At 39.0% G+C, this 14360-nt stretch overlaps 1 protein-coding gene across 3 annotated transcripts in view; it reads right to left on the bottom strand.

Annotated features, from left to right (window-relative positions):
• Positions 1 to 2637: 2637 nt before the first annotated feature.
• The window catches only part of nhsb (Nance-Horan syndrome b (congenital cataracts and dental anomalies)), a 47673-nt gene continuing 35950 nt past the window's right edge, over positions 2638 to 14360 (bottom strand). The window contains exons 5-14 of one of the 3 annotated variants that reach the window (XM_044144421.1): positions 14036 to 14080; positions 13897 to 13947; positions 13653 to 13715; positions 13333 to 13525; positions 11116 to 11250; positions 10855 to 11007; positions 8977 to 10626; positions 7447 to 8883; positions 6913 to 7036; positions 2638 to 6764 (exon numbers count right to left, since the gene is read on the bottom strand). In XM_044144421.1, the coding sequence (XP_044000356.1) occupies positions 6131 to 6764; positions 6913 to 7036; positions 7447 to 8883; positions 8977 to 10626; positions 10855 to 11007; positions 11116 to 11250; positions 13333 to 13525; positions 13653 to 13715; positions 13897 to 13947; positions 14036 to 14080 (4485 nt within the window). In that variant the 3' untranslated portion in view covers positions 2638 to 6130. Of the gene's footprint in view, positions 6765 to 6912; positions 7037 to 7446; positions 10627 to 10854; positions 11008 to 11115; positions 11251 to 13332; positions 13526 to 13652; positions 13716 to 13896; positions 13948 to 14035; positions 14081 to 14360 lie in introns of all 3 variants that reach the window. The other 2 variants (XM_044144415.1, XM_044144420.1) reach the window with 2 other exon arrangements.

The raw sequence follows: 14360 nt of genomic DNA, 5'->3' as shown, positions 1-14360 counted from the left end.
CGGATGTATTAGGAAGGTGGTGATCCGTCTACTTGCTCGGTTGACAGCCCCGGCGCACCCCGCATCCCTAACTAAGGAGTACAACATTAGACGACACTATGAAACGAAACACCAGGACAAATATAAGGACTTGGACCCCTCTCAAAGGAGCCAGAAAGTAAAGGAGATGAAAAGAGGTTTGGTTTCACAACAGAAAATGTTCACAAAAGCCACAACACAAAGTGAAGCTGCTGTAAAGGCAAGTTATATTGTGGCAGAATAAATTATTCATAATTGTTATGTTATTTTATTTTCAAATTTATTAGCCTGTGTATGAAGCTAATTTTGACATTTACCTCAGAAAGGAGGCATTCAATTTTTATTTAAATGTTATTTAATATGCCATTGATATGTTTTATTATTATTTTTAGTAACTCAATTTTGCACACCTGCACTTTTAAGTTATATAAGCCTTGCTTGTTCAATATTTATTGTTAAATCAAAACTTGTTTGGGTCCATATTAAAAGATTCATTTGTTCAACCTTGGCCCGCGGATTTGTTCAATTAAAAATTTTGGCCCACTGTGTATTTGAGTTTGACACCCCTGATGTAAACACATTTGTGTACATTTGTTTTGAATCAATCGAATTAAAAAAAACAAAATATTGACTGTAGAAGAAAATAAACTGCTGCAGGTTCGTTGACAGAGATAACAAAGGAGCTAACAAAGGACATCTTGGAATCAAGAGGAGTGAGAAGGAGTGAGTTAACAGAGATTATAAACTAGACTATAGACTAAAATGACCAGCAGAAAATGAGATAGTTAACTGGTGACTTCGCCCAGAAGAGTGTTTTTCTTTTTCTTTGGTTTTTAACTGCAGTTTGCATCCAACAAAATTGCATCTCTTGGATTTCATTCATACATCACTTCATTTTCCTCATGTTCTCAAAAATGTTTAGAACCATTTATCCTTTGTCTTCTTCTAAATCACCGCTATGCTCTGGTTTGTGCTATCGCTTACACTGAACCCACTGAAGTTTACAGTTTCATGTGACAAAATGTTAAATAAATTTTGAAAAAAGGCGAGGGGAGGCTTACTGGTGGCATTTTAAATGTCTTTCATTAAGTCAGTAGGCAGTACCTTTATTGGTTACCTAATTTGGTTATCTGTAAATCGCAATGATCATGGTTGTATTCATTATTATTATTAGTAGTATTATTATTAGTGTGGTCAGCAGGAGGAGCCCCCTGTCTTTTTTTTCCGGGTAACAACAACATAGCTGTTGAGCGTTCATTTGTAACCTGATAAGACGCGACACAGCGAGTCTTGTTCGCTCCAGACACTGAGCCTCGTGGAGCCCCGCTGGCTCTGCTGTTTGAAGTTTAGTAGTTTTAGTTCTTCGGTTGTTTTGAGCCACAAAGTAGTTCTTCACGTCAAAACGCCACATGGACAGGAAGTGTCCGGGAAAGGATAAAGTAAGTTTGAAGTTGTTAAACGTGGTCCACATGTTGTGAATGTGCGTGAACACACAGCAGTGGGATTAGAGACAGAGGGCGAAACTATTTCTGCAAGAGCAGCGTTTATTAACGTACGCCCACATTTATCGCTTCTTTTCACATATGAACTGTATTAATATAAAAATATTTGGTTTTACTATTGTCGACAGACTAATGGAAAAGTCAAATTTCTTTTGTTTTTATAGTTAAATGCCTACTTTATAAAATGAACTAATGAATAAATGGTTAATAAAAGATCATAAATTCAAAACAATATAATGAATTATGGTAAATGTATTATAAATTATCCCGTCTTTTGCTTAACTGCAACAAAAGTCAAATTTTCTAGCTGCCACTGTCTTATGAATACTTAAATAATAATCTTAGGCTTACATATTTGTTCAGGTTTAAACTTTTGTCTAAAAAGTTTGACTATCTCTGGTCTACAGAATAGCACAAAATTATTTCAGATGCCCTTTTAGATTGTATTAGTAATGCTTTTATATATATATATATATATATATATATATATATATATATATATATATATATATATATATATATATATATATATATATATATATATATATATATATATATATATATATATATATATATATATACATATATATATATATATATATATATATATTAGTGTCACAGAACAAAAAAAGAAAGAAAAAAACACGAATTACGAATCTTTACCCTTTCTGAGCAGTAGAAAAATAAATGAAAAGTCACTTTTGCGGTCATGTTCTTTTAATTCTTAGTGTCACGTTTTTTCTTCGTCATTTGCCCTTATGAAAATTTCTCATCTGATTTTCTGTTTACATATTAGTTACAAGTAATAAAGGAAAAGACTGCCATCTATTGTTAATACTCTGCTAGTACACTTTGATCTAATGGAGAAACAAGATGTTATCTGTTTCACGGCAAGGACAAAATTGCATGACATTTATTTTAAATCCACAAGAAACACTTAGAAATATTTAAAAATAATAAATTAATTAATAAATAGAAGAACGTTTATCACAGTAAAAAGAAAAAAATATGTGAAAGTCTAAAGTAACATCTTGTAAATATTGACAAAAAAGCAGAAAACAAGATGTTGTTTTTAATCTTTTATTTATTTATTTTACAAAAGAAAGAATTTCCAATTTTTTTTTTCTCCTTCAAAAACATATTTACAGATTTATACAAAAATACAAAAGAGATTGAAATCTGTTAAGTTCTAGTTAGTTTTGAACATGGAACTACATTTAAACAGTTTGTGTGTGTGTGTGTGTTTTTTTTTTTAATCATCGTTTTATCATTGCCTACAGTTTTTTTTTTTCTGGTCAGATATTTTTAATCTGTTTAGTGATATTCCATACTGTACACGTTTGAAGAAAAATATGTGGTTATTGTTATACTTCAAAGTTGGGAATAAACTTTATAAAGTTTTCTCCTTATGTTGTTATTCCCAAGCTTCTAAGGACTCAGATATTACCGTGTAACGAGCCTGCAAGGATGCATCAAAGTCTGTATCCCTAATCAAAAGGTTTAAATTAATCTTCCATTCACTGCTTTTAAAACTAAAGAAACAGTCGTCAAATATTTCCTCCGTACCAGTAGGAAGTACAGTATGGACAAATCCCTCTAAATAAATGGTCAGATATGTTACAATATTTTCAGATTCATCATGTTCAATAATAATGTTTGCTGGAGCAACAAAATTCAACTATGAGTCAAACAGACAATGACTTTCTGAGCAGGCCAACCAACCATGTGTTTATGCATTGATATTTCCGTTTCCATTTCTGTGTTTTTTGCTTATTTGTACATGTCATCCAAGGCAGACCGTCCAGATGTGCACTTTTACTGGTTTCTTCAGGAAATAGCTTTCTCACTTCCACAGCTCCAGGGGGACGGAGCCCCAGCACCAAAGCTGTTCAGTTTCCACCCTTTCATCCTATATCCATTACTTTACAGTCTCTTAAATGTGTGATTGTCCAGTGAGGAGATATACAGTACATGATAAACCCCTGTGTGTGAGCACAACTATACAGAACAGAATTAGCCAGACAGTTTGTACATCTATAGAACACACTATTCAACTTGACATTTAAACAGAAAATACAAAATCTTTTTTTTATTGTGGAGAAATCCTGCAGATAAAAATAATGAATAGGTGATGTCATTTTCTTTTATCCCCTCTCCCCGCCCGCCCCTCCCCTTTCTATTTATTGCATGCGATTAAAAAAAAAACACAACAAATAAAACAGTGGACAGGAACAAGTGCGCTTTAGAAATTTGATGAATGTAAAATTCTAGTCAGTTCACAGCTTTTTTACGCTCTCCATCTTACACAGTGTCAGTTCTGCATTAGATTCGCTGAGTTTCAGACAGTTGTGTTCTATCTATCTATCTATCTATCTATCTATCTATCTATCTATCTATCTATCTATCTATCTATCTATCTATCTATCTATCTATCTATCTATCTATCTATCTATCTATCTATCTATCTATCTATCTATCTATCTATCTATCTATCTATCTATCTATCTATCTATCTATCTATCTATCTATCATGATAAAACAGACATGATTTCTGAGGTATTCACAGAATACAGTGAATGGTTTCAATCGAAGCATGGTCTCTAAACATAAGAAGTATATGTGTTGTGTTTTTTCTGGTAGGCAGGTGAGAGTTCAAGCTTTCCACATATGTATATCTGTTCAAAGGGCAAATCTCTTTCACCCTTGCAGCATTAATAAATGAACCATCAATGTTATGTCGTACTGTTGTCTATTATTGTCTTCTCTCTTTTTGAAGAGAAATGATGTGATATGTTAGGTTTGAAGTATAATTCAGAATGGTTTATTGGCCACTGGGGTTGAGCTTTCACCTGTCTAATGCTACTGGGTCAGTGCAAATGAAGGAGAGGCAACAAGGAGAGGCGAACAGTACACTGCTAAAAAAACAAACAAACAAAAAAAAACATGTGTAATGTTCAGTGAGACCTGTTCTTTGCTACACCCAGATTGGTTCCCCGTAAAAGTTCTCGTAATTTTAATATAGATAAGAGCTTTCTATTCGGTACAAATATACATGGATTTCATTATAAGATATATCGTTCTTTCTTATATTCTTATGTATCACGAAGTGCAAAACGAGGTTGGATCTGTGAAACCATACCAAGTTAAACTCTAGTCCAGGGGTGCCCAAAGTCAGTCCTTGAGGGCCGGCATCCTGCACATTTTAGTTCTCTCCCTGGTAGCACCAACAACCTTTTCAGCATGTCAGTGTTCTTCTTAGGCCTTCTAATGAGCCATCATTAGATTCAGGTGCGTTAAACTAGGGAAAGAACTAAAATGTGCAGGATTCCGGCCCTCAAGGACCCACTTTGGGCACCCCTGCTCTAGTCCAACAGATTGAAGTCCTTCTAAAGCATTTTCACCATGTGGTTCACTTAAATTTGCAATGAAACGCACATTTTCTTTTTCTTGAATGGCAATTTTTGCTAGCAGCTGGAAAGAGCAATACATTTTAATGTCAGCTTTTGACAAGTGTGAGGTTTAATTTTAGTGAAACTTTACATGTAGCTTCATATGTATTTATACGTTCAGGGTCTTTCAAATGTCCTACCACAACCAACTCTGTAGGAGAAAGGCCACTGTGCGATTGTCCAAAATTAGCATGGATGATAGACAAATAGGTGCAAGCCTTGCTCCTTCTGTTTTCGATACTCAAAGAAAAATCTGTTTTGATCTATGCAGCGTTAATGCAACTCATATCTTTCGCAGTGACATAATCAATTCTCCTGTAATACAAAAGAAGTACAAAAATGTTGACACAAACTAGGATCAGGGATTCTTTCCACATAGGTCATGCAACAAGTTGAAGTCTTATCATTTTCTGAGGCGCATTTTTACAAAAATACATGCATCATGTTAGTATTTGGATATCATTTTAGTTGACAAATATAAGATTGGCTCTTTGTAATATACTTTATGGCAGGTCTGCAGATGTAAATATAATAAAAAACTTGGTGCTGAGTTGAGACTCTTGCTAGTGACTTCCACATCAAACCGACTTTGCTTGTTGGCAGGAATACTGAGTAAAGAGTCTAGGAAGTCTGGCTGATCCAGTGGGCACCCTAGGTTGAAAGAATACGAAATGTGGAAAGAATTTTTAAATGAAGTAGTAAATCAGTCCCCAAGTGACATAGGTGCACCCGCACCATTGAAAACACAAAAAGTACAAATATTAGTAAAGATTGCATGTGTCTGTACATGCACACTCACTTTGTCACAATATTATGTCCTATCAGTTTTCGAATACTTGAGATTTTTAAATTTTTTTTTTATTATTATTTTTAGAAAAAGCTTGTTCAATCAAAATATTCCTTGCACTTTTAAAGAAGGGGACTATTCTTCACTAAATAAGGTATTTAGATATATTTTCAGGACTTCATTATAATCCCTTAATCATTCTCTATCTCACAACAGTCTGCCACTTTTAAACAGTTAGCTTTTAGCTGAGTGCATTTCAGCAACAGTCAGATTTGAAATGTTGCAGGAATCCCTCCACTGGTGAAAAGGAGAAGTGCAGGTTTTGAAAATCCAGAAAACAGCTAAGAACAGGCAAAAGTTCTTATCAGTTTATTTTATGACGATCTATCATCATGAGGGCTCCCATCTGAGTTTTCAGTCTCCCCTTCTGAAATGGCTTGCATGGGCGCTGTGTAGAGGCGACTGCGTGTACTGTAGCGACTGCTGTTAGCAACCGGGGGGATCCGAGAACGTCCCTGTCGAGAGGCAGCTGACATGGGGAGTGTTTTGGGAGTGAAACTTTCCGAGTTGGCCCGAGGAAAAAGGCCTGGTATCTGGATTGGGTCCAAAACAGAGATTGGGGGCTCCTGAGGCGTAGAAGATTGCTCCTCTGCCTGTCTAATTGAAGCTTCTTGAAGGGACTCCCCTGGTGTTTTGGGGGTAATGGGGCTCTTCAAAATCTCTGTCGCTGACATGCGATAGCTAGAATCAGACCTGCTGCCTTTCTTTAGCAAAAGAAGTTTAAACTCCTCGTTGGATGTGCTGGATTTCTTTGCACTACGATAGATTGGAACAGGAGCTCTCTGTGACCCAACGGCATTGGCTAAAGTAGCAGGAAAGTTAAGAGGAGGAGCTGGAGGGACAACACCAGTGGAAACATTACTGGGGGTTACGGCTGACGCAGGACAAAGACGAGACTTCACGTTTAGGTCTCCAGAATCTTTACGGCCAAGGACCTTTCTTTTGGATCTGAATAAAGAAATTACAAAATAGTACAAAGGAACATTGTCAGTAAACAAACATAAACTTCATAAACTTGAAATACTCTGAAGTTGCATTGCAACATATACAGTTTAGAAGCACATAAAGGCAATCTAAGTGCAAACTGTACAAATACCTGTGTATCATGGCAAAAAGGTCTTCTGTTGTACGACTCTTGTTAGGGGATGTAATAATAATGTCGTCATCAACTTTGGTGTCATCCGTCAGAGGGGAAAGTGAATTGTCACTTGGTGTGGAATCTGTGGAACACAACATCTCCTTGATATGTCTTCTGGTTGTCTGTTTAATTAGTACACATGCTAAAACATATTGCTCTTTACTAAATACTAATGTGTATCCTTAACATTTTTGCCTAAAATGAGTTTTGCTCATTGGCAGATCACCACAGTGGACTAGTTTATTCTGTGGGTAGACAATGTTTGGACTAATATGAAGCTGGACCCAGTATAACGTAAGTTGAAATGGGAAAGAAAACAACAAAGAACAATAGAGTACTGTTTTTAGTCTACCTATACAGAAGATTTGGTTTCACTATAATCTGTGTTTGTTCAAAACTATTACAAGCAAGATTCCCACCCAGTGCACTATTTATGTTCTGTCAGATGCAGTATACAATTTTTTTTTAGTTTGATTTAGTTTTTCAGCTTACCTTTGCTAAAGTAATCCTCAGTGTCAGGAGTGGTGGAGTCATCCTTGCTCTCTTGGAGTTGGTGCGGATGGGCACTTCTGGTAGCACCTGATATCACTTCCCTCTCTTCTTCATGCACTTCTTGTCCTCCTGTCCTTGCATCGCTGATTAGGTAAGGATGCGATGCCTCTGTTGTGTTACCAGGCACTTTGACAGGACTAGCCCATGGCCCTGAGTTTAAGTGGGATCCTCCAGCAAATTCATAGGCTGGTGGAGGAGGGTGGTCCAATCGCATTCCTCCTCTGGAACATGCAGCCCTCTGTGGCTCCTTTACCTGCTCTTCTTCATCCTCTTCCTCCTCCTCCTCATCCTCGTCGTCATCCTGGGAGAACGAGCGCTCCCCCAAAACTCTAAACTCGGAACGTGCATGTGTTGAGTGGGTGAGCCCCCTGAACTCTGTGTGTGAGTGAATATGAGTGTGGAGATCCACAGGTGAAGGGTGTGGAGCACGTGGAACTGGTCTATGCAGGGGAGAACTGTCTTCAGAGATGTCTGACGAAGGGTCCATCCTTGTTCTGAAGGCAGTCATAGCCCAAAAGGTTCCTGGTCCATACCGGTCCTGCCTTAGAAGCAGACTTTCATAGGATGGAGGTCCATCAGGGTGGCGACCAGGTGGAGGTGGCTGTGAACGTTCGGGAGAAGAGGTGTGATCATGACATGGGGGTCTGGGAGGTGGCCTTCTGGGAGGGAGAGGCCTGATATTAACAGGGGGAGGAGCCAGGGTGGAACCACTTGGGGGACATTTTGGCCTTGTCACAGTCTCAGTTCCATTCGCTGTGTCCTGGTATGTTGTGGAAGAACTCTGTGGCTCTGAAGACTGGCTAACTGAATGAAGATGCACTGAACGAATTGTTGATGGAGTAACTGGCAGAACATTAGAGCCTGGATTTGTTGAACTTGGTGGTGGATTGGTATTCGTTATCTCAGGGACCATTATTTTTAGTCCAGTGGACAAAACATTTGCAACTCTGTGTTTGTTGTGGTGAAGGGTGTGCATGTGGTATGCTCGGTGGGATAAGGTGTGTCTCACATAACCTCCATGTAGAACATTGAGATCAAGTTGAGAAGGTGGAGGAGGAAATTCTGGATCTCTCTTATTGCAAAATGAAATGGAAGCCCCATCTCTGGGAATTTGTTGCAAGGAAGAGAGAGATGACTTCCTTTCTGGCACTTTAGGCTTTCTCTTGCCAGTTGAAGGGGACAGTGGTCCTGGGAAGAAGGCTGCTGAAGATGAGGGTAAGGTTGATGTAGGGGTTTCTGATTGACTGGAATAACCACTTGATGGTGAGGCTAGGCCGGCCAGTTTCTCAGGTGACCCAAGTTTAAAGTCTCCAGATGGGAGAGATGGACTGCTTTCCTTGGACTCTAAGGTCTGGGCAACAGCCTGAATTTGCGTTTCTGTGGAAGAGGAAGAGCTGTCTGGTGATTTCATACAATCCATAACAGTGGTGCCTGTAGCTGTGCTTGAGTTAGACATTGATGCGTACTCACCATTGTTAGACTTAAGCTCACTGTTGTGAAGCCACAGATCTGCATAGTCAGACTGCACTGCACCTTCATCCTTAAATGAGTGTGTATCTGCGGAGCTAAAGGACATGGGCTCTACTATGTCCATGGCTCCCCCCAGTCCCATGCCCCAAGTTCCTAAAGATTCTGCAACTAGACAAGATGACTGTAATGGTTCTGGAGCTCCTCCAAGTTCCAGGTCCAGTTCCAGCTTCATATCTGTGGAAGACGAGGTAAGTTCTTGCTCACTAACCATCTTTGGATGATCCTTATCTGCTTGTGTGTCTGTTCCAACATCAACACTACTATTGGTTTCCTTTAGTGAGGATGTTCGCTTGGGTGGTGGAGGTTTGAGTTTTGATTTCCTTAAAGGACGGCAAGTCCTCCCTAAAGTCATAGTGCCTGGTTTGAACTCAAGTGGAGGCTGAGGATAACCTCCATGGGATAATCGTTTTGCCACAGTGTTGGACTGATGACAATCAGGCCCGAGGTCTGCATAGTTACATGTGTATTCTCTGTAGTTCTGATTATACTCCTCAAGATTCACAGAGGATGAGTAGAAACCTTCTGTATCAGATGGGTAATGAGACTCAGGCTCTTTTTCAGCATTTGGTTTCTGTTTACTGAAACATGTTTGGTCATTAAGACCTTCCATTGAGCTGTATTCTCGAAGAAACTGGTGGTTTTCACTTAGCTTTTGGGTGGGATCTTGGTCCTGATCTGGATCGGTCTGATCTTGGTCTTGGGGGTATGTCCACTCCCCTTCGCTGGCTGTACTGACCCCTGCATCATCTAGCTGGTCTGTGGCAGATGATGTAAAAGAGCTTGATCTGTGGCCTTGACTCTGGGGCCTGAGGTCAGAGTGGTAGGAAGGATCCAGGGAAAATCCCTCATCAATGGCATTGGGTGCTGTATTAAGTGATAACTCTGAATCACAGTGGGAAGAGCCTGTCAGGGGTGGAGAAGAGGGTGGGGGAATAGTTTCAGATGTTTGTGAGGGGCAGGTGGAGCTGGAGCCACTCCAGTTTCCACTTGATGACTGGTGGTCCTCCTTGTGGTCCACATGACTGCCTAGAACGCCTGTAGTAGACACCGAGTGAATAGGGCTGCTAAAAGTATCAGAACTGGATGAAATTTCACAGCTACCCATGTCAGCCTTGCGGGGCAAGCGAGAACGACCCCTCTCCATCCAGCTATGTTCTGGACTCCCACCTCCTCCACCGCCCCTGTCTCTTTCACTAGACCTCTGCAGTCTTTTTAGGCTTCCAAGTTGCAGTGGCTCAGGGGCTGCCTGATCATCTGTACTCTCTTCTTCATCCTTCATCATCATCATCTTCATTCTTGGACTTGGTCCCGATGGAATGAAGTCCTCTGCTTCATAAGGTGATAAATCTTCATCATCATCATCATCATCATAGTTGTCATCATCGTCTTCGTCACTGTCGATTAGACGGCCGCCCTCTCTTGGAAGGCTACGTGAGCGTAAGCGGCCACCATGTGTAGAAGCTGTTGTGTATGTTGAGTCCGACTGGTCACCCAAGGAGGAAATGTTACCCGTAGAATGGGACAGAGAGGCAGGGATACCTTGATGGTTGCGCTGAGCTCTAATGCGCCTTCTGGAGGGAGCAGCTGTACCTAAAAGAGGAGAGAGAATGAGATGTTTTTTTTTTCATTGTCTGAACCAATAGACATAAGTCAAAGATGAATGTAAACAGATAGTTCTATTCTAGAAAAGCAATGGCATTGATTTTAAAGGCTAGACCAAACAATTACCAATCAATCCTTTCTGCTAAAAATATCTTTCCCTATTTCAATTTTTTAACTTGCAGTGACATTCTCCATACTTTGTGATCTGAAACATACATGCTATAAGAAAATCATCTGTCTGGCAGCCAGAGTCACGAGTGTGATGGAGACGCCCACTAATTGAGAGGTCCTCCTGATAGAGAGATAGTTGATGTGAATTGGCATGGATGATCACTGTACGCTCTCTTGCCACAGGTGATTCATCTGAGTCTGAAATTAAATGAAATAAAGTATAAATACATTTTGTTTTTGATGTGGCAACTGTGAATAACTCATGTGAATCCTACCACCAACCTACATGTATCTGCATGAACATACCCATGTCCTGTTGTACCCGTTTGGGTATTCCAGTGATAGTCTTTCTCCTCCTCAGCTTCCTTCTTCTCTGAAGCACCGACTGGGAGTGAACTAGAGAGCAACGGGCACTGGCCTCTCTGTCAAACCCGACTCCTGCTTTGACAACAGAGAAGCCAGTAGACATTTACAAGTCTGAAGCAGAGCAGTACAGATTCTCACTAATGATTAATGATTACTAGTGCTGAAAACTTAAAATATCATTAACAAAATTATATATTGCTTAAAACATCATTGCCAAATATATTTAGAACAATGAGAAGGTATTTATGTTTTTCTTTCTTTGTTTGTTGTGACAAATCATCTTGACATTAAATCTTACTCTATTGTATTTATTGTCTGTTTATTTCCCAATAAATAATTGAATTATGGATTGACCTGCAGGGTTGAGGATGTGGATTGATTATATACTGGCAATCATATGTACTCTTATGGACCTAAACTCTATTCATGGGAAAAATACTCATGCCAGCAAAGCTGAATATAGCAGATTGCCTACAGAATATGGAAGTGTGGCATGGATGGAATGGTTTGTTTTCAGTCATGACCCCAGCACCAATTAACACTTGTGGTATAAACTTAAAAGTGCTGTCCGCACCATAGTAACCAAGAACAACTATACAAAGCCTGATTTGCAGCAAATGCAAAGTGAGGGGGATTCCATCCTACAGAAGTGTGTAACTAAGCTGGTGACCAGCATGAGAAGGAGTTACCAGGTTGTTGTGGTTGTGTACTGAAGCTTCTCTGTGTTTAATAAAATAGGACTTCATCTTCAAAGAAACCCTGGTATCAAAACTGATCGGTTTGCAATTGGCCAACCGACAGCCATATTCCAGCTGAAGATAACCTTGAGCAAACTTATTAGAAATTCTGCAAAAATAATCAAATTAATGATAGATCCCCCCCAAAAAAGACACTGTCTTTGGTCCTCCCTACTATGACTGACTAGGCAGGACAAAAGACACTGTCCTGAGAGAAGAGGAACCACAGCTCCACACATACTGCCTGCATCTGCCAGTCCAACCCAATGCTGCCCCACAGTCAGGGGCTCAACTACATATTTTTGAGGTGGATGCAAACACATCACCGGCGCCCCAGAAAGATCAGACAAAGACCGTGGGCCACGGTCTTTCTGATCATGCTTGCTCCAGGCCAAAAAGTGCTCCCCGGAGCTGGGAGAAGAGGAGCCATGGCCCCCCCACACGCTGCCCATGTGCACCAGTCCTACATCGCTTCCCCAGTTCCCTCTGATCACACCATCACGACTTCCTTTGTTCATTCTCCACTCGACTCACTGACCACCAGAGATTCCCCTACTCTACAGAACGTCTAAAGTTCACAATGACTTGTGACAACATTGCACTATTTTATTTGTTCGTTTTCACTGTTCAAATGCTTCTTGATATTGTGTTACTTTTCATTATTTTCTTCTTTTTTTACTTAGTAGTTTAGCTGAGAGTCACTACCTCAGTGAGTTCACTGTTTGACGTTCTTTAACTGGAAGGTTGAATTATTTTTGTCAAAAATATTCTTATACTTGAAAGAAATTGTCTGTGTTAATTTTTGGTATGTGCAGAGCCAGCTGGCCAAGAATGCCAGTGCTGAACTTAATCCTTCATTTGTTGTTATTTCAAGCCCTACCAGGCATTTACTCTTAAAGCAGTAACTAAGACTGGAAAGTATTTGACTATTATTTCCTGATAGTCAGATGGCGGGCCGATGTAGTAAATTTTGAATTAAATTACTCATTTTGCTAATTATTCCTTTTGGCATTTATTAATAGTTATCATAGCCAAACCAATGCATAACAATTGTCGACCTGACACATTATGTTCTACTTTAACCTACTAATCAAATAAACAATAGCAAACAACAGAGATTGGCAGTAAAGATTTAACAATTCTTTCATGGGCTCAAACCACAAACCAAACTGCTGCTTAAATATAATTCCATTTAAAGGAAAATAAACAGGCTTCCCAGGGGTATAAGATGTACTGCTAATAAGCACGTTAGAATAAAAAAATAACTGACCAAACTCAATGTAGTTTCTGTCCTAAGTTTAGCTTTGTGGCTAAATATAGTCTTTGTATCATCTCCTATTGTAGAGCAACTGCTGAAGTACTTTTCCCTATGAATGTGAATAACATTCAATTAAATTCTTTTTTTCCCTGTTAATTTTACCTGTGACATTAATGGGGATAATGCATGAGGAGACCGCTTGAGAATCGTCATTTGTCTTCTGATCTGATGGCGGGACGTTTTCCTTTGACCAGTTTGCCTGCTTGTCTTGGGCAGAGGGGGCACTGTGGTTTACGGCCTTGACTGCTTGGCCTCCAATGACCTCACTACTTTCACTTTTCTCTATTGAGGTAACCTAGAAGAGACATGCAAAATTTTACATGTGATTTAGCACACAATAAACCACTGGACTTTTTTATGCTGGCAAGAGATGGAAGGAAAAACAAAAACACAAATGTTTAAAGAAAACGAATTTTGGATACCTTTCTATTCCATGGAATGAAGATGCAACCTTCAATAGTTTCAAGTGAGTAAAAGCACTCAAACTATGAACACAAAATACAACAAACAAAATTAAATGAAAACACAATACCATGAGTTATCAAAAACAACAAAAAATATTAGTAAATAAAATAGTTCAAATGAAAATCAAAATATGACAAATGAATGAGAATATTCTTCTTTCCAAATGTAAATAAATATTCTGTGTAGTTGCAAACTTCTCACCTTCCTTTCGATTGTTTTCATATCCTCCTCTCTACCAGGCATCTCTTGTAGCTTAACAAAACAGAAAAATAAAAAACAATGTTTTTTTGCAAACATAAGAAAAATAAGACAATTCTGTGCCATTAATGGAATTCCTTACCTTTCTCTCTGTAGTCTGGATCTCTGTTTCTTTGACTATCCTCTCCTTCAGAAGATTCAAAATTGAAAGAATTTAATCAGTGCTACAAAACAAGACACCCAAAGCACCACAGACTTAAATAAACTCCATTCTTTTCTTTATATAATGAATTAAAATAAACACAATTCTAATAAAGTAAAAGTCAGCTGTTCAGCCTAAATCATAATTTCCAACCAAACTCCCTTGCACAAGGGCAGCACCTTTGTGACTGAATACAACATTAAAACTGTGCACTATAAGATGTGCACATGTAGCATTACATATTAGTTGAACATTGTAAAGTGTG

The sequence above is a fragment of the Gambusia affinis genome, linkage group LG02, assembly GCF_019740435.1.
Source record: "Gambusia affinis linkage group LG02, SWU_Gaff_1.0, whole genome shotgun sequence".
NCBI classification, from domain to species: Eukaryota; Metazoa; Chordata; class Actinopteri; order Cyprinodontiformes; family Poeciliidae; genus Gambusia; species Gambusia affinis.
This window is presented reverse-complemented; position numbering and strand designations above follow the sequence as displayed.